The following is a 27,659-nucleotide window of genomic DNA, read 5'->3' on the forward strand; positions in this document are numbered from 1 at the left end:
TTGTGCCCTCTCTTTGCCCTGGGGTTTATTCAATTCTAATTCAGATTCACAATCTGAACCACCAGTGTCAGAGGTCCATCCATACCCACGATGGGTATGAATGAATTATTTGGATGGTTAGCTCTTTAGCTTCTGTTATTGTGCCGTAATGACAAACAAACATATTTTCGACCAACACAATAACTTTATTATGGTACGAAATGGATCAGACTTTTGACACTCTATTATTGTAGGTTGTACTCAGTGATCATGCATTAGCCTATAATGAAAATGCGGGCCGCAAGCAACATCTGCAGAACGAGCTATCTTCAAGGTTGTGTTCCCAGAGTCCAGGAAAGGGAAACCACAAAGCCGATAAAAACACACCCCATTTAGCAAGTTGTAAAAAAAAGAGTATATATATTTGTTTTAAACTTTGCGTTTTATACAGAACAACGACATTATGAAAATAAGAAAAATACCAAAAAAATACAATAGTCATTGCATAGATACTCTGTGCACACCTAATAATACAAAATGATGAACAAAAAAGGTTTAGAAAATAATAGTTGTACACCAACAGGGCAGAGCTCTGAGTTACATTTAAATATGTTGGTAGGATTTCTTAGGGCCATTCCCCTCTTACTTTAAGGCAACTCTGAAGTATTATTCTGAGCTTTTTGCCATTCCAAATGAACCTAGAGATCATCTTATCCCATGCTATCAATTGGTTTTGAGGAGCTGAAATGCAAAGGGAGGGTTGACCACCTTTCAACATCCTTCTGGATTTTTTAATCTATTTGGTTATAATTGGTTTCAAACATGTTGGAAAATGTTTTGGTTAAGGTTACACAAAGTTGCTTAATTGTTTTAGAATTCCATTTCAGATTATGGGCGTCCCTGATTCATGGGGATGGTGAGTAATTAAATGAAAGAATTTTTGTTTTCTGTTACATTAAATTCATGGCAAAAGTTAAAACAAGTGTTTTGGTTGCATAAGTGCAGAACAAGCTATCTTCAAGGTTGTGTTCCTCAAGTCCAGGAAAGGGAAACCACAAAGCCGATAAAAACACACCCCATATAGTATGTTGTAAAAAAAAGTTTCACTTTATTTTTGTTTTAAACTTTGCGTTTTATACGGAACAGCGACATCATGAATATTATAAAAATGCTAAGGCATGTCTTTGATGAGGTGTTTGAGGACCCATAACCATTTGCTGAAGACAAACCCCACCACCGATTTGTCCTCCCAGAGTGAGGGACCCTCAAAAGAGGAAGTGGTTTCCCGCCATCTGTCCCGCTTCAGTCGAGGGGCGCCAGGAACCCATCCTCCCTGATCTCCATCTCCAGGTCTCCGGGACTCATGTTCATTTGAGCGGTGAGCCTCCTCTGCCGGAGGTAGTAGATAAACCCCCCCATTGTAAGACCTTAACCCCCCCCAGAGACAGACACACACACACACACACACACACACACACACACACACACACACACACACACACACACACACACACACACACACACACACACACACACACACACACACACACACTTAACTGTTTTGTTCCATAGCTGGTTAATGATAGCAGCAACCAACATAGCACACCATCCACTAACCGATTCCTTTCCCAGTCCTTATTCTCTAAAGTGAAACGCTACCCAATCGCAATCTCGCAATAACAACCTGACCTTAGCTCAGGCAAACATGGTTTTGCTGCGGCATTGCTTTGCTAGCTTTTGCACTCGTTTTTTTTTGGAAAATCCTAAAGAACTACTAAAGAGCAATGGCTGAAGTCATGGAGAAGGCAGGAAAAAGGAATGTACATGTTGCAGAGTGAGTAGGAATCCTCAATCCTCCAAAAAAACTCGCTAGGTGGAGTGTGGCAGCCATCTACGTGGCGTATAGCCACTGACATGTGCCATCTGGATTTTTTTTTTTTTTTTTAGTACAGAATATCGGTTTGTAAATATTGAACATGTTTCTAATGATGAATCGCTGTGGATGTTCTGAATCTCAGGTTCTGGGATTAAATCCAATCCTAACATTCCGAACAGCACAGGCTAATCTGGCCATAGTTAGAACCATCCAAAATTCAGGGCTATGCTGACCAGAGTCGGAAGGGGGAAATCTGGCACAGAATCTGGATTATTATCCTGTAGCTGCTGCCCAGCATAATGTAAAGTCCTTTCTTACCGAACAACATCACGATAATTAATCGAAGAAGGATGTGCACCCAGAAGGGCCAGGGGAGCTCCAGGAGGTAAATTGTGTTTCCATACATAATCTGAAAATAAGGCACAGTAAGGCATTGATTGGTTAAGCGGTTAGTCGGTTAATTTGATAATTGTGTAATTTACTTATCATTCCTTGATTAACCAAATATAGTGACATTTCCATATCCTTAGACATGCTAATATAAGAAACTGTTTTTGTGAAAAAGCCAGAGAAGCAGGGTTCAAATCACAGGGAGCCAGGGTGTGCTCATACCCCTGTTTGAGACTTGAGCTCCCCTGATAACACACAATTTTGGGGGAGTCTATTCAAAAAATTACTATTGACACATTTAAATGCATGGCTGTTGCCAACATTGTTAAGCAAGTGCTGACATCATATTGTTGCCTTGTAATCTGACAATGACACAACAGTTCAATTCATAATGGAATCAATTCATGATGGCATAAATACCATTTATATAACTGATCTGACTCCCTCGCAAACCCGCTGCTTAGCCCCTAAAAAAGCCATTAATAAAATACACATCTAATGGTCGTTTAGATGTGCGACTGCACATCTCAGGCGACTGCTGTTGCAGTCGCCTGGCCACTGGCGACTTTTGCATAGCCAAATCTCACAGGAACACGTCTGCTGAAGTAGACTGGAAGAGGTATATTTCTGTAATAACTAATTGATTTTATTAACACCTATTCATTCGGTCATTCAATCGTTCCACAAAAGGACCCCTTCATCCCGAAATGGCCCGTATCTGGGCAAACCCCTTCTCCCCAAATTGCAAAGATGTTTTAAGGCATTTCAACACATGAGGAAGCATAGCATGTCAGATGTGAAATACCACTAGAGAGAATAGATTCTCAACTTTAGTCTTTCATTATGGAGCCTCTTTAAAGGACCAATAGATATAAAATAAAAACATATATATATGTGGCGTGAAAAGGAAGAATCGCGTTCATGAAAAAGAAAAGGATTTGGATGCAGCCTTCATGTGATGTGATCTACCTTCACTGCTGTTATCTCCGCATCAGAGGAGATCTGGATGACGCAGGTGATGAAGTCGGTGCCGCTGCTGCGTTCGATTTTTGTGATAACACAGTCGTGGTCTTCACCGCCCTGGACGCCCTTCACCCGCAGGTCCTCTGGGGCCATCTGGAGCTCATCTGACTTTTTCTGAACATCACAACAGAAGCCGCCGTTCAGGACTTATGGTCGGGTTTACTTTTGCACACTACTTATACACATGGCGTTCACACACCGACGGCAGAGTCAGCCGCGCAGGGCGACAGCCAGCTCGTCGGGAGCAGTGAGGTTGAGGTTTCTTACTCAGGGACACCTCGACACTCAACCTTCCGGTTACAACTAGAGGTGGGAATCTCTTGGCACGTCATGATTCAACGATTCGATTCTATAGCGATGATCGATGCATCTCGATACAACAATTTTTTTTATGTACATTTCCAATGCGTGATTTTCAAATATATATATATATATATATATATATATATATATATATATTTATATATACATCTGAGTTTGTTAATCACTTCCTACTTTTGGGATGATCATTAAAGACATCAACAGATGAATTAACTGAATTAAGAGAGAAAGCTTTTGTCACAAATATGACTTTCTATGAACAATGCAATAATCAATGCAGCTTGCATTAGAACACAATATGGAAGTAAGTAAAAAATAGGTTTCAGTTTTATTTTTTTTCTAATCTTTCTTTTCTATGTCATTAAAGAAAAAGCTGCTCTTGAATTAGAAGGAGTTTTTGTGTCTGGCTGTGAGTTTGCGTGCATGCTATGCGTAGGCTGAATCGCAATTGTGTCAAGACAAATCAGATTGGCCAATACACACTGAAGATAAATTAAATATATAAAAAAAAAGAAATATTCAGATTATTGATTTATCTGCATCGAGGCGGAATTGTTCTAGAGAGAATCGCGCGATGCATCGAAGAATCGATTATTTTGTCCCACCCATAGTTACATCTAACCCGCTCTACCTCCTGAGCTAATCTGACGCAGCCGTTGACCTCTCTGCATTATTATGGGTATTCTAGATGAGGAGCGCAGCTTGCAGATTCAGAAAGTTAAAGTCCAGCCCACTTTGACTTCAATCTTGAGGACATCAACCACCATGTCACCACCATGCCTCAAAGCTTGAACCTAGCAGAGCTTGCTAACTCACTCACTAACCTACCTATCCACTCACTCATTCACTCACTAGCTCGCCCACCCACTCATTGAATCACCCATTCACCCACCTACCCACCCCCTCATTCACTCCCCCACTCACCCACCCACCCACCCCCTACCTCACTCACCCCCCTCACTCTACCACCCACCCCAGCATCACCCCACCCAGTGTTTGAAGGGGTCCCGGGGGCGACTGACCTCTATTGTGAGCCGTAGGTGGTCCGCCGCAGGCGCGGAGATGAAGTCGGTGAACTGGGGTTCTGGCAGGTAGCGGATGGCGGTGGGGCAGGCCAGCGTGTGATTGGCTACCCTCAGGGTCACAGTGCTGCTGAAGGGGTCGCGGTCTGCCGCCAGGCTCACGAACTGCAGAGACTGTTGGGACGCAGGCACGTGAAAGGCGGCGCTGTGCTGTGTGTGTGTGTGTGTGTGTGTGTGTGTGTGTGTGTGTGTGTGTGTGTGTGTGTGTGTGTGTGTGTGTGTGTGTGTGTGTGTGTGTGTGTGTGTCTGTGTGTCTGTGTATCTCTCTCTCTCCATATTCTTAAGCAAACATGTCTTGAAAGTGTGTGTGTGTGTGTGTCTTCGCAGGATCGTGTGCCTTCTCTTCCATGTGTGAGTGTGTTTGTGTGTGAGTGCATGCACGTGTGAGTGCATGCGCGTGTGACTGCATGCATGTGTAAGTGCACGCGTTGGTAAGTGCGCACTAAGTGCGCCTGAACCAATTCACTTGGTCGCTTGACTCGGAGAAGGTTACCCTTTCATCTGTGTGGCTGTGGATGACCTCATTGACAAACTTCAGGTTGGACACCGTGATGTTCATCCTCCTCTTCCCGCTGCCCATTGGACCAATCAGAGAACAGAAGCCCACATCAGAAGCCAATCAGGGAAGCAGAATCTAGATAAAGCTGATGCTACCCCAATAACCAAAATGAGGGCTTTTGTACCAGCAAACAAGTAATGTAGAGTGAAAATGTAGTGTAGTAAACGGCAACTGCTCAAAGAAAACACGTAATATTATACATTCAAAATGTTTTGAATAACTTCCCATGTCTGCAGTTAAAGGAATCTGCACAACACATTGGCCTCCCGTATCAGACTTCGCGGCTATAGGGGCTGCATCTATCCAAGGAGAATGTATAGAAATTCCTTCCTAGGAAGTTCCTGATCGTAATTAAACAAACAGGGTTTATATAACTTATATATTATAGTTACGATTGATATTTCCACGACAGTATTATTATAACATTATATTATGTTATAATCGTAGCAATTTAGCCGCGTCAGGAGAGCACCTGATAGGATGAAGGAGAGGGACCCAAACAACAAAAGGTGTCGATGCAGCTTGATTAAAAAAGGTTTGATATTAAATGCCTCTCCAGAAGTGGGCGTGGCAAGGTCAGGCCATCTTTTTTTTTTTTTTTTTTTTTTTTTATGTTTATTTATTTATTTTTTCCACACTGTCTTGTTTTTTAAACGATTTATGATGACTATATGCTCTGTAAGGTGACCTTGGGTGTCTTGAAAGGCGCCTCTAAATTAAATGTATTATTTATTTATTATCCATGTGTCCGTGGTTTTAAGTTTGCGTGCAGCTGCTGCAGACCGGAACTATGAACCAGGTCATGGTATTGTCAACGTTTCTCTGAAGCGTGGGCAAGGAGGGGCGGTATGGGAACACACAGATGGGGAGCGCTCGGGGCCTGTGGTGGGCTGGACATGGTTGGGCTCACTCTCGGTTTCGGTGATGGGCTGGTGGTGAGGGGGGCCAACCTCATGGAATTGGTTTGCACCCTTGACTATCTTCTGCCACCTCACACGGTGATATTAATATGTGGATTCATTCACATGCAGAGATGCTGTAAAAGAGTGGCTGGTGGGAAACAGCCGGGGAGGAAAGGGTCAGCCACGCTGCTGAGACGCCCAGGGATTTGACTTAGCAAACCAAAATCAACGTGAAACATCACTGAAAAAAAATGCTTAGTTATGGTTCCAGGTCGACGCTACACAAGGAGGTGTACAGACCGAATACGGCCTGACGGACCCTCCTTACGGACCCTCTCCTTGCGTCCACCGCAAGGGCTTGACCTGCACTTCCAAAAAATTCCCACCGTTGCGTCGAGGCGACGCAGCAGCGAGGGCTGTGATTGGTCCGCTCACTAAATCCTGACGCAGAACCAAAACAGGTTCAAGTCTGCGTGGTCATTGCGTTGCGCCGACGTGGAACCATTACGGGGCCTTTAGCCCCAACTGTCGCGTTGACTGTCTTCACCCACTCTTTCGCGCTGCATTCCAGGTGTCCTTGAAACCAAACTCCGATCGCATGAACCAGGTTCCTTCCCGTCAGCACCGCGTTGTTTTTACCGCAGAAGGACATCTCAGTCGGGGTAATGTTGAATATCTCTGGCTGATAAGAAAGCCACACGTTAACACACCCACCACGTATGAACACGCGCACATGCACACACACACACACACACACACACACACACACGTACGTGCACATACAAACATGCATATACACGCACATGCACACACACACACACACACACACACACACACACACACACACACACACACACACACACACACACACACACACACACACACACACGTAAGTGTACATACACACACACGGGTGCATGAACACTCGCACATGCACACACACAACCGCACAAGCACACTTTACTGAAAGAGGTTCTGCAGAAATATCGGAGTGTTGAAATCGCATCCGCACACGGATTAGTCAATATGTTTGTTTTCCCGTTTCCATCGACTATTTTAGATTCTAAAACCCACAGAATTGATTTTGCTTTCACAATGTTGTGATGTCCTCGCTCGCCCTAAAATAATCACACAAGGCTGAGCCTCATGAGGAACCAGACCTACCAGAGAGTCAACCCCGGTCTGCAGACCCTGGCAGATGGACATCTGTGGAGAGGAACCAGAAGGTCTCACCATGAACACGTGAAACATGAATGCGTGAAACATGAACACGTAAAACATGAACACATGAAACATGAAAACACCAACCAAGGGGAGCCGGTCACATGGTGACAGTAGAACCAACAATAACAACAGGTATCCACAGATACACAGTGAATACCTTAATTAAAGTAATGTGGAATAACTGTATTAATATTTAACGTTTAATGACATAAAGGAATGATGGATGAAGAAGGGAGAGATGGTTCTAGGATGGGGGTAGAGGGGGTGGATTAATGGATAGATGATGGATTGATTGATGATAGTGGGAGGGTAGATATGGATGGAGGAGGGACTGATAGATGTAGGAGAAGAAGATGAATGAAGGGATGGAAGGAGGGATGGACTGAAGGAGAGATGGACTGAAGGAGAGAGGGACATTGGGTGGTGCTCAGATGGACGGAGCGTTACATTCAGAGCTCCTCTGCGTGTCCACGTACAGGCCCCGTTGCTCCACCCACACCCGGCAGCGAGGCACTGGCTACACCTGAACCAGGAACAGACACAGGTTCACCCCACCGGGTCACAAAGCGCTCAAATCCTCCCCTGAGGCCCCGGTTCCCACAGACTGTGTACATTGTGAAGGCTGGATGGTGTAGGGCGTCTGAGTACGGGAGACCTACAGTAGGGGAGTGGGAGCTCCGGTGATCCCAGAGCAGTTGAGGAGGTTCAGTTCTTCAGTCACATCCACTTCCCCCAGGCTCACCGTGACGCTCACACGCAGGCCTGCTGTTGTAGAACAGACACGTTGTCGTGTTAGTTCAGTAGCAATAAAGAAGTCACAATTTACTTTAGAAGTTGGAAAGGAATTGAAATGAGGGGGATCTCTCGAACCGTGTTTGATAACAACTTAATGGAGTTGTGTTAGTTTCAGAACACAGTATACAATTAATGAGATAATCTGTTAACGTCTCAGTTTATTACATGAATCTTTAAACTATTTATATTGCTTCATACTACTAGTAATATTATCTACTTTTGTTTGGAGAAAGGCCCCTGGAAGTCTTATAGAATAATATACCCTTTTCAGAGTTGTTGATAGTTGGGTAAGGTAACGCTTCTGAGAGGGGAGAAAGGGGTCCATTACCGACCAATCACAGGAGGCAGCAGGCAGGTGCATTCTGGGTATTGATGCCCTAGTCCTCCCAGCACTCCGACGCTTGAGTCGAATCGGCAGGAGAAGTTAGCAGGAGCTCCACCTCTCTTCAGGTGAGTGAAGACCGCCAGACTGATCTGGGAACGAAAGAGGAGGAGAAGGCTTGGGGTTGACGATTGTGATGGAAAATCTTGATGTTGTTTAGCTTTAATAAGTTGAGCTCTTCCTTCCGGTTTTGTTATCTGGCCACCCCATCTGTTAACAGTTTTTTCCTAGTTCCCCTTATGTTGACCTCGTCCTTTGGGTTTGACCGGTCACAAGGACCAACTTATACCAGAATGATGTGATGATGTGATTGCGATTGTTTGATTGCGATTGTTTGATGCCACATATATATATATATATATATATATATGGCATCAAACAATCGCAATTGCAATAACATTCTCAAAACATAACCATCCCTGACTTGTCTCTCATAACTCACACCTCAAATGATATGATTAAAACGTGATAAGACCTGAATTGGAACTTCTCTAATGTCACCTTTAATTGCTGTTACTGTGTCAACTTTTTGTTTGACTCTCATCACGTCTAATCTGAATCTAATAGCGGTTGCTAATTGTGTGGAAGTTGGGAAAACGAACGCAGAGCAACCTGCCACGCAGTAGAACATTACTAATGTTTGCAAAACAAATACAGAACTGCAGCCACTGAATCCGAAGGAGAAGGAACCAGGCAACAGAAACATAAGGAACTGATACGGAAAGACACAACTGGGGAACTCAGGTAACAAAGGAACACAGGAGGTTCGCATCTGAAACGAACACAGCCAACAAATGTTTGGCCAACAAGATCCAAGGGAGATAAATTGGCCGTGTAACAATTGTGGGCCTCTGGCAGTTGGCTTGGTGCTTCCTGTTCAGCCTCCACATGTTTGCCTACACCAGTGGCGTCCCTATATATATATATATATATATATATATATATATATATATGCATACATATATATATATATATATATATATATATGCATACATATATATATATATATATATATATATATATATATATATATGCATACATATATATATATATATATATATATATATATATATGCATACATATATATATATATATATATATATATATATATATATATATATATATATATATATATATATATATGCATACATATATATATATATACATATATATATATATATATGCATACATATATGCATACATATATATATATATATATATATATATATATATATATATATAAATAATATACATGTAAGGTTTGCCTCACTTGTATTCATTTTAGTCTGAAATAACTTGAATGGAACTTTAGCTGTTGGGGGATAAGCAGCACAGCAGTCAGGTAGCTATTTAAAGCTATAATGAACTGCGTATTTTGTTTATTTAGGTGAAGCATTATGAAAGAATTTGAATGCACGATAAAGCGTACAAACAAAAAAAGGCCTGGATGTTTATGAAACCTAGAAACGCCCCTGGCATCCACCTCCATCTCGTGCCCTCAAGCTCTGATAGTCGAATCGCAGAAGCTGCTCGACACGTTTGGTAAACACACATTAAACAGAACTTGGTGGTTGACCAGGTCATCAGGCTGTGATTGGTCGGATCCACTCAGCTGTCGTGTATCCCAGTTCCTCGTTCTGCGTTCAGTTCCCACATAAGTCAATCAAGATGGCCGCTATAGGTGTGTAAGGCCCTTTGGGTGATGGCACACAATGGAGTCGCTGTGTAGATGCATGCTGGCAAATTGGCTCACTAACAGACAGTTAACCAGATAAGAGAGATCGGTTCCCAATTCAGTAAGTTACAGTGTTTAGTGTGTTTAGCTAACTAGTACAGATGTCAGTGGAGGACAATTATGGTATTTTGAACATCGAGCCCCCTTTCTGGTTTGTCCAGGATGAAATAGAGCGGCTGGCACAGAACATTAGACTATTTGTCCTGTCCTGGTAGTTGGCTCAATTCGAATCGCCCCTGCCTGCTTCACAATGGCTGGCTACGGGCATTCAGAAACCTGTTTTTAAAAAGACCCTAAGCGTTCATTTTCAGGAATGTGCAACTCACCGAGTGGTTAGTGGTGTTCGTTGACTTTCAAAATCAAGTATCGTAGCGAAATAAAGTTTCTGTTGGGTTATATTGGTCATTTTGTAAATCCATTGATTTCGGTTGGAAGACTCATCGCTCGTTGACCGGAAACGGAACGGTGGGCAGGTTGTAGTCTTTTCCCTCGGTTCACCGTCTCAACATTAGGGCTAGAAGGCAGCGAAAAGACTACAACCAGCCACCCTTTCCGTTTCCGAAAAACCAGAAAGGTGGCTCAATGTTCAAAATACCAGAATTGTCCTTTAAGCAATTAACATTTAGCAATTTTAAATCTGTTTACTCAATGGGAATTTCAAAACTAATGGCAAAGGAAAGTTAATATAATATATACAATGGTAAGAATACGTTTATGCACTCATGCTAAAGTTGACTCAAAGGAGGAATAAAAAGATCATCCTTTGGTAAATGATCTTAATGCCTTAAACAAATGAGGGAAAATCCAACCTTTTAGGCCACCAATTACACCACCTCTTCGTTAAAATACAGGGTGCATAAGTATAGGAATCTTTATGATTATTCCCATAGAGGCAGGCATGGCATGATTTTATTTCAGTTAGCCTATGGTTTGATTTGCATTGAGAAATCATTAGGCTGACTAACAGCTATAAGGCTAACTGAAAAGAACCACGCCAATCTCTATGTATGGTGAAGGATATGTGATGATGTGAGGCGATTTTAATTCAAAAGGCCTAGTTGACTTTATCAGGATGCATAGTATCCTGGATCCATGAAATAATTGGCCTTTAAAAATACAAAAAATGCCTGCCTCTATGGGAATTTAACATAGGGGTTCCTATACTTATGAACCCAGTATTTTAATGCAGAACATTTATTTATTTACCATACATTATTCATTCACACAGAAAATTGGTGGCCTAAATTATGGAATGTTTCATTATTTATTTAATTAAGGCATTAAGATCAATATCCAAAAGATGATTTTGTATTCCTCTTTTTAGTCAACTTTAGCAAGGGTGCATACATTTATTTTTACCACTGTATGAGCTTAAATATGATACTGCAATTAAAAGAGGAAATGGAGGTTTTAAAGTAATGGGGGTTGAAGTAACATTACCATTCTGTTGCATATGTAACTAACAGGACAACAAATAAGTTACATATGCAACAAAGCCTGTACAATATATGTAAGCTTGAGTAACAAACAAAAATGCACTTGCTATATGTTAAATAGGGGTTGTTGTTGAGAAATGATATGGTTTTGAATTATAAAAATTGCAATAATTGCAGGGAACATTTTTTAAGTTTGTAATATTCAATTATATTATTATTTCGTGCAGGCATATTTTTGTTTTTCATAACTGTATGTTTTCAGTGTTTTTTTTGTAAATGTACTCCCATAAATAAACTATGCAAATGATGTCACACACAAATGCTTTCTTATCTCCCTTGTTGCTTGAGCTTGATTTCCTGAAAATATTTTTTGTGATGTTCAACACTGATAGACCCAGATTATATATTCATGAAAACAGAGTGATCCAAGTCTCTCCATGCCAGTACAGTACAGTACAGTGTCTGTGTGTGTGATGTGTGATGTGTGTGTGTATGTGTGTGTGAGAAGAAATTGAGCTGCAGTTCCGAGGCAGAGACACTGGCTATTCACAGTATGTTAAAGAATTCTAGTGAAGTAACCCTAGTGGACCACACTATCTGCCACATTGTAGAACCCCGGGTTCTACCTCTAATCTAGACTGACCGCCGGTGATTTGAGTTCGCCCTGCACAAGGGTCTGGAGAAGAGCAATACATTTCTTTCTGCTTCCGATACGTTTTTGCGGGAGCCAATCACCAAGCTGGCTTTTCCCCTTGGTGCACTATTGGCTGGTTTAACACAATGACGACAGGGAAGCGACGGCAAGCAAACAATCGCGTACAGAGTCAGTTGAACTAGGCCCGCTGATCATGCCTCTTGTGCTGAAGAAAATGACGGCAGCTTCCCCGGACCAAGCGCAATCTACGATTCCTCTGGTCTGGCAATGGCCAGACTACCTCTCATCAGCAATCATAGGATTCATTCATGCTCCTTAGATACCATGTCAGGGTTACACACACATTTTCTGCCGTGGTCTATGGACCCCCTGAAGTAGCCTTGGCCGCCGCCTGTATAAAACTCTAGTTCCGCCACTGGTGACACATGAATCCCACCTGGGTTAGGGGTTCAATTCCCTGCCAAGAAGGTGGGCACTCGCGGTATTGTAACATGCCTCAGATAAAAGCCTATCTATCTATATATATCTATATCTATCTATATCTATCTATATATATATATATATATATATATATATATATATATATATATATATATATATATATATATATATATATATATATATATATATATATACACACAGTATATAAGAAAAAAATAATTATATTAAAAAAGATATACATATGCTAAATATATGTGTAAGAAAACAAATATATGCATTCAAAAAAAGCTATAAATATATATTTAAAGATCCTATATATTTGAAAAAAAAAAGGTGTTTTTTTATGTTATATCTGATCTTTAGAGCACGCCTACCTTTCCTTCTGCGTCTTCCTGGAAGCTGTGGGAGAGCATCCGCCGCTGGCTGAGGTCATCTGGGACGGACAGCCACAGAGAAGATGGACACTCGTCCTCAAAGCTGCATCTGTGGTGGAAAACGAGACAGATAGAGCACTCCATATCCCATGATGCATCATTAACTGTGGTTTCAGCCATGGTGCGTTTCAAAGGAGGCAGAAATGGCGTTCTGTAAACGGGGGGACTTGCGGGGGTGAAGTGGTGGGTTAAAAGACTAGAAAGATATAACTTTTAGGTCGGTAGGAAAAACAGTTGGAAGTCGTTTCGCCTCGGAGGTTTTTCATCCGGATTATATCTTTGTCTCTCAGGAGAGGATAAAAAGCGTCACGGCTCTGTTTCTCTCTTCTCATTCATTTTATCGAATGATTTGCGTGATTAGGGGCGGCATGTCACTCAGGAGGTCGAGCGGGTTGGCTGGTAACCTGAAGGTCGCTAGTTCGATCCCTGGCTCCTCCTAGCTGAGTTTCGAGGTGTCCCTGAGCAAGACACCTCACCCTTACTGCTCCGGGCGAGCTGGCTATCTCCGTACATGGTTGTCACCGCCGTCGGTGTGTGAATGCGTGAATGAATGGGTGAATGCCGTTTTTTTTTTACATCCATCTTATTCTCCGTCTGATTAAAACACGTTTTTAAAAAACAAGCCCAAATGGGAGTGACCTCTAAACTGGGAGGGACCTCTAAAATGAGCGGGACCCCTCAGTCGGTGACCTCAGCCTGACCTGGCCGCAGTCACTGGCGGAGAACTATGAACCAGACATTGGGTTTGGGAAACTACCTGTTGTTGATACCGTTGGTTAATAAGGCCTATTGAAGGCATGTCCTTAGAATAGATGGATGCTTCGATGAATCGGGCATGGCGTGGTTTCCCGATTTAGACATCATCAGAAGTCCTGTTCTCAGAATGAAAGAAGAAGTGTTTAACCGACGACTAATGCCCACTGCCAAGTGAAGCAACGACTGGTCACTAGTGGTCGACTAGTGGTGAGTATCCCTAGTCAACGACTACCAGTCAACATCCCTAGTCGTGCACATCACTAGTCATCGACTGGTAGTGAACATCACTAGTCATCGACTGGTAGTGAACATCACTAGTCATCGACTGGTAGTGAACATCACTAGTCATCGACTAGTAGTTAACATCGCTAGTCATCAACTAGTAGTGAACATCCCTAGCCATCGACTAGTAGTGAACATCCCTCGACTAGTAGTGAACATCGCTAGTCAGCGACTAGTAGTGTGAACATCCCTAGCCATCGACTAGTAGTGAACATCCCTAGCCATCGACTAGTTCCTTCTAGTCGATGATTGGATCGTTGATTTCTTTGATCGCGGTCCGATCTTTCTGTGGTGTGTTTTTCACAGAAACCGACACACATAAGACCAAAGCCTCACTTCCTTGCGCGACAGCAGCGCTTGTGTCACTTCCCCTTAAAAAGAGAAATAAGTGTGCAATGTCATCAATGTTACCCAAAGAGTTGATGTGTGTGTGTGTGTGATGATGTGTAATGTGTTAGTGGGTCGATGGTAGTGTGTAATAGTATGCAGTGTGTAGTGTGTTAGTGTAGATCAGAGTAAATAATGGTGTTCATTGTGTTAGTGTGTAGATGAGAATGTCAGCGTGTAGCTGAGAGTGTGTAATGTGTGTAGTGTCTCAGTGTGTAGCTGAGAGTGTGTAATGTGTGTAGTGTCTCAGTGTGTAGCTGAGAGTGTGTGATGTGTGTAGTGTCTCAGTGTGTAGCTGATCAGCTGACCGTCTCAGAGCTCCACACCAGCCGCAGTACGGGTCGCCGGCGTTCCAGCAGGACTGCAGACTGCTGTGTTGGACACACTGAGACACTGGAACACGCATCAACTGGGGGAACACACACACACACACACACACACACACACACACACACACACACACACATAAATGTACAAGTTCACACACGCACACACATGAACAAATAAGCACATACACACACACACACAGACACACGTACACGTACACAAATGTACATTTACACGCACACACGCACACGCGCACACACACACACACACACACACAAGCACACACACACACACACACGACTGATCCCTAGTGATTCAAATTCCCTGGAAGTTGCTTTGGACGGAATAGTCTTCTAAAAGTGAAGTAAGTGATACGTTTCTACATAAAGAAAAAGAAAAGGTACAGATAATCTCCAATATCCACGAGCCTACCTTGTCGCTAACCGCCACAAAGACGTGCTTGCGGCCCACGGGGTCCAGGTGCATCTTGGGAAAGACGCGGCGGTCGTCGGGGGCCTTCCAGATGACGCTGAGACACTGGGCCTGGAGCTTGGCGTCCACCGTCAGCTGAGTCAGACAGACAACCACACCGGGGTGAGCTGATGGTTACACTGAGAGCACAGAGGACCTTACACCTAGAGCACAGTTAGAGTAAGAGTACACTGAGAGGACCTTACACCTAGAGCACCGTGAGAGTAAGAGTACACTGAGAGGACCTTACACCTAGAGCACAGTTAGAGTAAGAGTACACTGAGAGGACCTTACACCTAGAGCACAGTTAGAGTAAGAGTACACTGAGAGGACCTTACACCTAGAGCACAGTTAGAGTAAGAGTACACTCAGAGGACCTTACACCTAGACTACAGTTAGAGTAAGAGTACACTGAGAGGACCTTACACCTAGAGCACAGTTAGAGTAAGAGTACAGTTAGAGGACCTTACAGCTAGAGCACAGTTAGCGTAAGAGTACACTGAGAGGACCTTACACCTAGAGCACAGTTAGAGTAAGAGTACACTGAGAGGACCTTACACCTAGAGCACAGTTAGAGTAAGAGTACACTGAGAGGACCTTACACCTAGAGCACAGTTAGAGTAAGAGTACACTGAGAGGACCTTACACCTAGAGCACAGTTATAGTAAGAGTACACTGAGAGGACCTTACACCTAGAGCACAGTTAGAGTAAGAGTACACATCGAGGACCTTCCACTTAGAGTACCTTACACCTAGAGTACACTCAGGGTACCTTACACTTAGATTACCTTACACTTAAAGAACCTTGCCATTATAGTACCTTACTTAGAGTACCTTACATTTAGAGTAGACAATTAGAGCACGTTACACTTAACTTACACCTAAAGTACACTTGGTGTACCTTACACGTATGAGTACCTTACACTGTATGAGTACCTTACACAGCAAACAATGGTCAAGGTCCTCTGCCTTCAAAGACCAGAGAGAATTAACTTCTAAGTTAACTCTCTCTGGTTATTCTACGTTAACCAAAAAAAATAATAATAATCCCCCATAATATCTATGCAATATTCATTTTTGGTTGTGTATGCTAAAATGCAATGAACATTTATTTTCAAAATTGACGACGAAACAAGAGGCCAGAAATGATGCCTGCAGCTTAATGCATTTCCTGTCCCGACTGCACATTTCAAGGGATACCAGGCAAGATGTACCACTCACAAGAACATGGCTAACTCAATCTCCCATGACCTTTGAGCCTGAGCCATCCTGTAAATGTAATCACAGGCGCTTTTGCTGCACTCATTTCCTTTTGTGCTGTGATCAGATGACACATATGTCGTTTTTGATGAGACAAGGATGCCCACTCGGCTTGTCAGTGTTCTACTTAAAGTGTTGGGGCCACCTCCAACTGTTCCAACAGAGGAAGTGATGTAGCATGACGTAGCACTCAGGGGCCTACGGACCTTCAGCAGTTGACCGTCTCCGGTGCCGATGAAGACGATAAGCCAGTTGTTCAGCTTGACCGCGAGCACCGACGTCATGAAACGATGCTTCAGCAGCACGCGCATTGGCATCCGCCTGATAGGCTTGTCACCCTATAGACATGCACGCACGCACGCACGCACACGTACCCAAACACACACACACACCGAACGCATAGACCGAAACACACACACATACACAAACGCCAACACACACACACACACACACACACACACACACACACACACACACACACACACACACACACACACACACACACACACACACACACACACACACACAATTATTATACCTTTAATTGCAATTCCATGTGATCAACTTTGTTTTAGACCTTCATGTAAATCAATTTGGCTTTGTAGTCTATGGCAAGTTCACCTTCGCAGGTTTTCCTTTGAAGCCGAAGTCTGGGTCCGTGTAGGTCACTGCATCAGTTGGCGGACTGACGTCATATACGGCGAGCTCCGTGATAGTGACGTCATGGTCGGCAAATATCCCTGCCCAGAGGACCGGTTGGTCCCCGGGAATCACCGAGGAAGAAACGAGTCTCTGGCGCGCTTTGCCACCTTCACAGCAGACGAGTGTCGCACCTCGCAGGGACCTTAACGTTTCGGTTTTGCTTGTTTTGTTCGCAAACCAAAGTAGACGAACTTTAGGGGCGTCGTAATTTAAGTTTGAAAAAATAAAAATAGTTGATTTGATTTGAAAGCCATCCACAAACTGGACACCTTTAGCATGCGCAACGATTTCGGGGCTATCCCTACCGTCTATGGCCGAGAGCAGATTTCCAAACTGACCATCATGCGTGTTATGAAGACGAATTCGCGATCTTTTTGGAGACTCCCCAAAGCTTGTGTCGTTCATTCCTTCAGCAGCAGCTAAAATGTAAGACTTTCCATTCACGTCAACCACAAAACCCACGGAGATGCCTTTTGGCACAGCAGGACTTAATTCAAAATACTCCCCCCTTATTATCTGAGTTATGTCCGTCAAGTTCAGCGTCTCACAATAGCCGGAGTTCAGCGTACCGCAGGTGAACAACAGGTTGCGCTCCACAAGTGGCGCCAAGGTATTGACGCTAAAAGTGGACGCGCCCCCCTCCCAAGTCCTGTTAAACCGTCCAAAAACCGAGGACCCTATGTCTTCTGCTCTCTGTGTCAGACTGTGAAGCAGCCCCAGGCTGAGGTTGAGCTGGTACAGGTAGTCGCCGGTGACGACGTACACCCAGCGTGCGGCGACGGTGAAGTCACGGATATCTCCACCACGGGAGGGGAACACGTCAACCTCCTGCAGACCGCGGCCCCCCCGGAGCCCACCGAGGGCGACGAAGAGCAGCAGCCACGCGAACACCATGGTGCGGAACAGCAGAGTCCTGAGAGAGCGACCTACTGCCTGCTCATCACGCGAGGAGACGCTAGAGTTCTGCCACCGTGCGTAAAGGCGCACGAAAACTCTTAAGAGGAAAGTTCCGGTTTACGCAAAAAGTGGGCAAAACATGGCAGTTTGGTGACTGCTTTTGAGCGTTTTCACAGTGAATGGTGCTTACCGGAGAGGGAAGCAAATTTAAATCTGTTGTTCCAAAGTTTATCCAAAATGTGATTTATTTTTTCTTATTGTGAATACATTTCTTATTGTGAATAGTTATTATGCAGGCTGTTGTTTAATTCATCCGCAGCTGCCACCTGTGTGTTTTCTTCTGGTCGTTTCCTCTGAAAGGCGTCTCCAAAACAAAGCTAAAGCTAGCTAAGGTCTCTCATCTAAATGTGGCATTTCTGCAAAAGACAATGTTAATATCCAAGATATAATATCCAAGATATCTTACAAACAACATTTCACGTTTTCTTGATCGTGATAGGACTTCTTTCACCCAGTTCCCTTATGATCACTTCGCGCTTGCGCACTGAAGCGCTGGTTCACCACATGGACTTATTAAGGAGTTCACCATCCACAAGAGAAACTTGAAGATGAACGGACATGGGTACCATTCTCTGCACACGACTCGAGCGTTGCGGTTACAGTGACTGTCCGCTAGAGGGCGCCCGGAGACCACGCTGCAGAACGCAACGGAACGCAGCTGAGAGAGAGACTCCGCTCCTCCTTATATCCCCTTGGTCCACGGGCTAGAGTTTCAGTGACAGTTGAGCTGTTGTTCTGCTCGCCTTGCTCGACGCGGAACGAGTCCACCCCCCAGCTCCAGACCAACGATCGCGGTGCCAGGACCGTCAGCCTTCCGTCCGTCGTGAATCCGAGAAGGTCAACGACACCATCCTAACCACCGACTAATAGGTTCTGCATTAAGAGAGCTTCGTTTCACCGGTTAATCGGTTCGGTCCAGCGGAGTTCGTCCCTTCGTGCATTCCATCAGTTGAGGTGAGTGAAACGCTGTTTACGTGAGAGTTGTGTTGTTTAACCATCAACCCAACGGATACAAGTCGTAGGCACACAGGGGCATTGTAGAAGTTGGTTAGCGGTCATGTGACGTAATATATGTTAGGGAAACGTTATAACCTGTCACATCCAATAGCCTACATTATAATCGGAACCAAAAGCCTACGTTATGTTAGGAACTGCTTGGGACCCCTTGTGCAAAGGGGATACTACACACTTGATGGCTGCATGGTAGGCCTACCATCTTTGTACCTGTGTGCGTCCGGGGGGATGTCGCTATCCTCCCGGACAACACACGCACGCGCACACACGCGCACACACCAACCCGGTCTCACGAAAAGTCGTGACACTGTCACGTTATTTAATCTATTGAAACGTGATCAGGATCACGTATTTTCAAAATTTTCGTGTTTTACAGCACAAATTTCAAACCCATGTATTTCAAGTCAATGATAACTAACAATATGACAGCTTTTGGCCACCCATTTCTACTTAAACTTGTCTGTGAACAATATGACAGCTTTAGGCCACCCGTTTCTACTTTCACCTTTGATTCTGAGAAATTGTGACAATTCACGGATATATTAAATGCAGGTGCGCTGTATGTCTTGATGTTTATTTTATCTAGCCATCTACTGTCTTGTTTTTGGTTATGTGAATGAAAGTCCGCGTCGACGCCTCGCAAGTCCAGTGTCGCGAGCGGACGTTGCCATGACATCTAGAAATCATATCGTATTTAATGGGTCGTCACTAATATTGATGTGTTGGGCTTGATTATAACTCTTGAATAATATTGTTTGCACCACGGCCGGAAATTTGTGCTTTAAATCACGAACATTTTGAAAATACGTGATCCTGATCACGTTTCAATAGATTAAATAACGTGACAGTGTCACGACTTTTCGTGAGACCGGGTTGCACACACACACACACACACACACACACACACACACACACACACACACACACACACACACACACACACACACACACACACACACACACACACACACACACACACACACACACACACACGCACACCGTGACCCCCTTACCACCTGGGGGTCTTTCCCCAGCGGCGACATCGTCCCCGCACACCGCACACACCGCGATTAGCCCACGCCTCGGTCACTCATACAAAGGTACGATATCCTTGGTTTGATCAGGCAACCGTTTCAACCAATCCAACTTTCTCTTTTAAGGCGTGTATTCGTCTCGACTCTCACCGGGGTGAGCACAGACGCCGCCCCGGTGAACAGGGCAGTCTATAAGCAGCAGGCCCGTTTAATTAAAGCATTTGATGACAAGCGAGGGCTGCGGTGGTCGAAAGCCTTTCCTTTCTATAGCGTGCGGTGCACCAGCTGGGCAGGGCCCCTCCCGCGGCGGGGCCCCCCCCGCGGTCGGGCCCCCTGGCTGCCCTGTAATCGGGTGAGGAGCCACCACGACGAGGGAGGGCACCACCCATATCCAGACTTTACTTTACAGCAGAATTGTGACAGGAAAGAATATCAGCGGACTTGGAGAAGAATTAAAGCGCATACAGGACGCGAGTGTTTACCGGGTCAGGGTACCGCACGCTGGAGACACTGCACTGGGCACTGGGTTCAAGTGGATGTCAGCTAGCAGAACGCATCGCACACATCATCTTGTGGTTCGGGTTTTTCAAAGTCAAAGCGCCCCCCCAAAGTAGAGGTCCAGAAATGAACCAACTACCAGAGGAACAACTTGGTTTATAAACAGCTTTCAGTGCCCACTGCCCTCCCTGCCTCACACACACAATATGCGCCTTCTTTTTTCGTTTCTTGGCAGTAGTTTGGAGTGACAGTTGAGTCAGAACGCGCTTGCGTGCGTGCGTGCGTGCTTGCGTGCGTGTGTGCACCGTGAGACTCGACCGCCAGTATTGTTAATTCTTTTTTTTATTTTTAGCTGGTAGAAAGATATAAAAACAGATACATCGGGGGATATGTAGAGAGGGAAAGAGAGGGTGAGAGAAAGAGAAATGCGAAACAACGGACGGAAAATAAAAGTCTGGCAGTTAGAAAAACCGTTGAAAAACCGAGAAAATAAAGACCTACGGCTACGGCACAGCGGTGCGTGGAAAACTGAACTCTCCGCCCGAAAGAGCTTGACATTAGCAACACCAATGGCCGCCCAAGGGAGCCTGATAGGCTCTCGGTTGGCCCCCTTGGGAAAGATTCCTCACCCCTACCTGACTAATGATGCGTCAAAGGATTCCCTGTTGGTTGCTATGGGAGCCTTGCTTAACCACAATCAATTTTTCTCCATGCCCATTAATGCATGAGTGCATTAATGGGGAGCACTAAAAAACTAGTGCAGAGAGTGTTGTGTGTGAAAGACTGACACACACACGTGTTGCTTCAGAACGTACACTCCATTTCTTTACTTAAGTTTCATGTGTCGATCAACACCCGCGCATTACACGTCACGTCGCATCCCATAATAATCAGTCTCTTAAAGGAACCGTAACCACTATTTAGTAACATACAGCAAACCCATGTTTGACAGTGTGACCATGTTATTAGAACATAACATTTTCCTCCCCCCACGAAAAGCAAACAGCATACCACCCCAACTAACAACCAACCCAAACATTCGTCAAGAAAACTGAACATCTAATCAAGATATCAAAATGTACTAGGCAAGAATCTGTGAAGACAACCGCTAGACTAAACATGGTAATTCGTGACATAGTCCTGCAAGGCAACAGGCCGAGCCCTGGCCCGCACCGGCCTCGGGTCTGGCACCACAACCTCCTGGCGTGGTGCTGCGGGGGGTGCAACCTGGGCCGGGGGTGGGCCCGGATAAGTGGCCACGTTGCAGGGGAATGGTGACTGGGCTCGTGCCGTGGCCAAGTGCTCAGAGAGGGGTGCCGGGACTTTCCTCAGCCTACTAGCATGCCACCGTGATCCGTCGTCGAGCAGGAATGTGGCGGGGCCAAGAAGACGACTGATCTGTCTGGGTTGGGACCAGAACGAGGCCAACTTGTTGTGTCGCTGCGGCCGTCGAGCCCTGACCCAGTCTGAGACCTGAAGGGACGGTGGCCTCGCCCTGCACTTCTTGTCCACCCTTTCCCTTGTCTTCTGCTGCCGTGCAGCAACAGTCTCTCGGATTCGGGCCAGGGAGGGCATGGGAAAGTCACTATTTGGTGCTCGGAGCCTGTGTAATGGCAGTCCCAATTCTCGTCCAAGCATCAGAAACGCTGGTGACACAAGCGTTGTGGAGTGATGGCTTGCTCTGTAGTGCAGCAAGGTCTGGTTGAGTGCCTCCTCGAATGCACAGCCTTGGGCCAGGTGTGCACGAATCCCGTTCTTCAGTGTTGCATTAAAACGCTCTACTCCACCGTTGGCCTGTGGGTGGTAAAAAGCGGTTCGGATGTGCTTGACACTCCTGCTGGCAAGAAAGTCAGAGAACTCTGCAGATGTCATCTGCGGGCCATTATCTTTCGTTATGGCCCGAGGCACGCCCCAGCGGGCAAAGAGGCCATCCAGTATCCGAACCATGACGTGCGACGTCACCGTCCCCACTGGCACAACCTCCGGCCACTTAGAGTGGAGGTCGTAAACGACCACCAGGAAGCGCTGGTGGTGGGGAACAACACGGCCATGGATTTCCCCACAGATGTCCAGCTGTACATGTTCCCAGGGACATGAAGGCCAGGGGAGCGGTTGCAGGGGAGGGGTTGAAGGGGGTCCGGTTTTCCCACTGAGGAGGCACGGCGAGCAGTCCTGGACCAGATGTTCAATATCGCGGTCGATGGCTGGCCACCACACCAACTCACGGCACCGCTGCTTGAGTTTCACGATTCCCAGGTGACCCTCATGTGCCATTGACAGGACACGTGCACGCAAAGTGTTTGGGACGACGGTGCAGAGCCCCCTCGAGACACACGTGTCTGCCCAGCAGGAGAGCTCATCTTTCACCCGAGCAAACGGTTTCAACTCTTCCGGGATGTGGGACGGCCAGCCGTTTCTGATGTAGGTGCACAGCTTGGATAGTATCGGGTCTCGTCCTGATTCAGTGTTCAGTTCCTCCAGTGTGACTACTGGCTGCAATGGTGCTTAGAGCGCTTGGATGAGAGCTGGTTCTTCATCGTGTGATGGTACAGAAGGGTTTGGGGCTGCGATTGAGCGAGAAAGGAGATCTGCCACCACGTTTTCCCTGCCCGGCGTGAAGATGAGGTCATAGTGGTACTGGCGGAGGCGTTCCGCCCAGCTATGAAGTCGGAGAGGCTTGTGTCCCGAACCTGACGTGGAGAGCACCGTTGTGAGGGCCTGGTGGTCCGTCCTGATGGTGAAATGACGGCCATAGACATACATGTGCCACCTCTCGCACGCCCACACACAGGCCAATGCTTCACGTTCACCCACGGAGTACCGCTGCTCAGTGGGTGTCAGGGCCCGAGATGCGAAGGCGATTGGCCTCTCCGTGCCGTCATGAAGCTGCGACAGGACAGCTCCAACTGCAGCAGTGGAGGCGTCGCAGGTGATGAAGGTTGGGCTCGAGAGGCTGAAATGGGCGAGGACAGGAGGTGAGGTTAATTGTTTTTTCAGCATGAAAAATGACTCAGAGCACTGTGGTGACCAAGCCCACGGCTCCTCCTTCTTCAGGAGCTGGCGGAGGGGTGCTGTCGTTTGTGAGTAGTTGGGCAGGAAACGCAAATAATAAGCCGTCATTCCTAGGAACGATGCAACCTGTGTGATGGAGGTTGGTTCAGGGATGCGTTGTATTGCGTCAACGTTGGAGGAGAGAGGTGCAATGCCATCAGCTGAGAGGCGGAATCCAATGAAGTCCACAGTCGGTACTGAGAAGAGACATTTCTCCCCGTTCAGTGTCAGGTGATGTTTGGTGAGGGCCACAAACACTCTGTGTAAGCGGGCATCGTGGGTGGCTTGGTCTGGCCCATGCACCACAATGTCGTCCAGGTAAACTGCTGTCCCCGGGACCCCAGCGAGAATTGTAGACATGCCCTTTTGGAAGCAGCTGGGGGCAGAGCTAAGACCAAACGGCATGCGTGTGTACCTAAACACCCCAGCGTGTGTCACAAATGCTGTCAGGTCCCGGCTGGCCGGGTGAAGGGGAACTTGCAGGTAGCCCTGGCGTAAATCCAACTTTGTGAAGACCGTTGATCCATGGAAAAGAGAGGTGAGCTCCTCAGCTGTAGGTAAAGGATATTTGTCTGGAATGACAGCTTTGTTGACCTGTCGCAGATCCACACAGACCCGGAGGCCCCCTGACTTTTTCTGTGCGACCACCAGGTTTGAGATCCAAGGTGCTGCATTTATTGGCTCGATGATGCCCTCTTCTAACAGGGAGCTGAGCTCTGCAGTGACGCCCTCCCGGAAGGTGAGTGGCAGGCGTCTGAGGGGCTGCATAACTGGTGTCACGGCAGGGTCAACCAGGGGCCGATGAGTGAATGCTGTCAAGCGGCCCAGGCCGTCGAACAGCGCTGGCCACTGTTGGTGCATCGTTGGGAAGACCTGCATTATAGCTGTTCCACTATTGTTCATCAGAGAGAAGCCCAGTGCAATGAAGAGATCGAGGCCAAGAAGGTTGGTTCCCCGCTGTGCCACATGAAAAGGGAAGGAGGGAATGTGTAATGTACCATAGCGGACAGGCAGGTCAATTGTGCCCACAATCTCGATGGCAGAATTTGCATATCCCCGCAAGCTTGTGGATGGGGGTCCCAGTGGCATGCGGGAAAAGAATTTCCTGTATGTGGCCAAATTGAGGAGCGACGCTGCAGCCGCAGTGTCCAGGATGAGTGGCACGCTTACCTCCCCCAGCCGCACTGTGCAAGTTTTGAATGATACTCGTGTAGAACGGATATTACTAATTTCTGTGTATCCGGAAGTGGACTGAGGAAGCCTGTGCTGCCGTGCTTCATTGGTTGGAGCTGAACGACAGACTTTAGCAAAGTGGTATAATCTAGAACAGTTTCTGCAAACCTGTCCACGGGCAGGGCACTGTGATGCTCTTGTAGCATGAGAACTGGATCCACAGTTGCCGCAATTGCGTCTGGAGTCCACAGTGGGGCGCTGTCTATTCATTTGTTGCACAGGCAGGCTGTCACCGCTATCAGTGGACGCGAACAACTGTGACGTTTCTGCGCGCTGTAGCTGTTGCGCTAACGCTGTGTGGTGAGCAGGGCTGGTCAGCAGAGTAGAGCATTCCAGAGCACATTCCACTTGCAACGCTATTTTGATTGCATCAGTCAGTGTCACTTCATCAGGTTCCATAAGCAGTTTTTCCCGTGTCTTGTCACATGACGTGCCTTCTATCATCTGGTCTCTGATCATTTGGTCATGCAATGCTCCGTACTCACAGGCTCGTGCCAGCTCACGTAGGTCAGCTACAAAAGTCTGTATGGACTCGCCGGGTCGTTGGTGGCGCTTCCTGAGTCTGTACCGCCGTATCAGGACACGTTGTTTCCCAGAGAAATGGTCCGTCAGCAGCTTGACTGTATCCTCGAAAGCTGTTGCTGAGCCGAGCGCTCCAAGAACACGCTGGCCCTCGGTACCGAGGCAGTGGACGAGGATAGCGGTCTTTCGCTTGTCGGGAAGCTGGTCGTCGGAGAATCCGAGCGCATCAATATAGGCATTAAAACCTGTCAGCCACCGTGTCCATGGCACTGCGGGTTCCCCGGGCACCGCGAGAAACACTTCGGGTGGGGGAAGGCTAAATCCAGCCATCCTTGTCGCCAAATGTTGTGTGTGAAAGACTGACACGCACACGTGTTGCTTCAGAACGTACACTCCATTTCTTTACTTCAGTTTCATGTGTCGATCAACACCCGCGCATTACACGTCACGTCGCATCCCATAATAATCAGTCTCTTAAAGGAACCGTAACCACTATTTAGTAACATACAGCAAACCCATGTTTCACAGTGTGACCATGTTATTAGAACATAACAGAGAGGTTTTAGAAATACGTTATTACTAGCCAAATCAAATGAATAGGCATATGTTATTACTATATACTATCAATTAAATTAAACTGTTGGAACCTAATTCGAAATAGTAACACGACGATAAAATGACATGCATAAGATTTTTAAAACTACTGGCAGTAGGAGAAGGACTTGTGTTTAATGTAGTGTCCAACGATGTCTGTCTTTCTGTTTCCCTCTCTTCGCCTCTCTGTCTGTCTGTCTGTCTGTCTGTCTCTCTCTCTCTCTGTCTTTTTTCCTCTCTGTCTGTCTGTCTGTCTCTCTCTCGCTCTGTCTTTTTTCCTCTCCGTCTGTCTGTCTGTCTATCTCAATCTCCCTTCTCTCTCTGTCTGTCTGTTTGTCTGTGTCCCTCTCCCTCTCCCTCTCCCTCTCCTTCTCCTTCTCTCTCTGTCTCTGTCTCTGTCTCTGTCTCTGTCTCCCTCCCTCCCAAGGAGGTGCTGGTGGAGAAGGAGAGAGAGATGGTGCGGCGGGTGCAGTCTGCCCGAGAGGACGAGCTCCACAAGATGGCCATCCTGCACGAGGAGAAGTAGGGGAGACACACACACACACACACACACACACACACACACACACACACACACACACACACACACACACACACACACACACACAATAAGAGTGAAAGTGTTTCACTCTGACGTCTCTGAGATCACGTATTAAAGGCCTACGTGCAGGCTAACCGGAAGTTTTGATTAATGGGTACATAAAGCACTCGAAATATGTATATCATTCATAAAATGTCTTCAAAATAGTGTCGAAGTCCATTCTTTGTCGTTTTTGGAAGTAACGGGTGTTTTCTAACGCCGCTACGACGTGACGTTGGGCAGACGTGGTGGAAGGTAGCCTCAGCCTAGTACTAGAACTAAGGTGTCTTAAGAGGTGGCAAGAACCACAAATAACATGTATGATGTCTCACAGCCGTATCATTTCGAACCTGTCAGACGTGAGAGGGCGAATGAGGAATGGCCGAGAACTGATGGCGGTCAAAGCTAATTAAATGCATGGTCAGAGGAGAATGAGTGGAGAGTTGCTATCATTTAGCAACGCAGCAACGAGCGCTGGAGCTAGTAAATGAACAGCAGTGCATACAATAACAACACTTTTAATTTTTTTTACTGTCCGAGTGAAAGTCAACGTTTTCTTTATATCTAGTGACGGCGATTATGTCGTTCAGATAAGTACCGGTAAACTTAGTCAGAAGATCTAGAAATAGAAGGCATAGTGCTAGCTAATGGCTAACTTGCCAGTCCCACCTGTGAAATCCCCCCAGAATCCCTAATTAAATCTTACCCCCGACGTTGTAATCAGATGTCTATATTCGGGGGTCCCCATCTCCCGATT

General features: G+C 45.9%; 2 protein-coding genes and 1 long non-coding RNA gene across 8 annotated transcripts in view; 1 reads left to right on the forward strand and 2 right to left on the reverse strand.

The window, feature by feature from the left end:
* LOC115542665 (plexin-C1) overlaps nucleotides 1-27,659 on the reverse strand; it is a 156,695-nt gene that overhangs the window by 49,726 nt on the left and 79,310 nt on the right. The window lies entirely within an intron of this gene.
* LOC115542667 (plexin-C1-like) overlaps nucleotides 403-27,659 on the reverse strand; it is a 37,675-nt gene continuing 10,418 nt past the window's right edge. The window contains exons 1-15 of one of the 5 annotated variants that reach the window (XM_030355011.1): nucleotides 17,339-18,376; nucleotides 16,924-17,055; nucleotides 15,419-15,553; nucleotides 14,968-15,068; nucleotides 13,175-13,283; nucleotides 8,484-8,625; nucleotides 8,016-8,118; nucleotides 7,804-7,879; nucleotides 7,297-7,338; nucleotides 6,684-6,814; nucleotides 5,138-5,243; nucleotides 4,612-4,785; nucleotides 3,215-3,382; nucleotides 2,174-2,264; nucleotides 403-1,406 (exon numbers count right to left, since the gene is read on the reverse strand). In XM_030355011.1, coding sequence (XP_030210871.1) covers nucleotides 1,282-1,406; nucleotides 2,174-2,264; nucleotides 3,215-3,382; nucleotides 4,612-4,785; nucleotides 5,138-5,243; nucleotides 6,684-6,814; nucleotides 7,297-7,338; nucleotides 7,804-7,879; nucleotides 8,016-8,118; nucleotides 8,484-8,625; nucleotides 13,175-13,283; nucleotides 14,968-15,068; nucleotides 15,419-15,553; nucleotides 16,924-17,055; nucleotides 17,339-18,313 — 2,610 coding nt within the window. In that variant the 5' untranslated portion in view covers nucleotides 18,314-18,376 and the 3' untranslated portion in view covers nucleotides 403-1,281. Of the gene's footprint in view, nucleotides 1,407-2,173; nucleotides 2,265-3,214; nucleotides 3,383-4,611; nucleotides 4,786-5,137; nucleotides 5,244-6,683; nucleotides 6,815-7,296; nucleotides 7,339-7,803; nucleotides 7,880-8,015; nucleotides 8,122-8,483; nucleotides 8,626-13,174; nucleotides 13,284-14,967; nucleotides 15,069-15,418; nucleotides 15,554-16,923; nucleotides 17,056-17,338; nucleotides 18,377-27,659 lie in introns of those variants that run through there. The other 4 variants (XM_030355010.1, XM_030355012.1, XM_030355014.1 and 1 more) reach the window with 4 other exon arrangements.
* Nucleotides 19,024-27,070, forward strand: LOC115542713 (uncharacterized). The gene is made up of 2 exons (XR_003976598.1): nucleotides 19,024-19,330; nucleotides 26,750-27,070. It is a non-coding gene; the product is annotated as an uncharacterized LOC115542713 (long non-coding RNA).

The sequence above is a fragment of the Gadus morhua genome, chromosome 4, assembly GCF_902167405.1.
Source record: "Gadus morhua chromosome 4, gadMor3.0, whole genome shotgun sequence".
Classification (NCBI taxonomy): Eukaryota; Metazoa; Chordata; class Actinopteri; order Gadiformes; family Gadidae; genus Gadus; species Gadus morhua.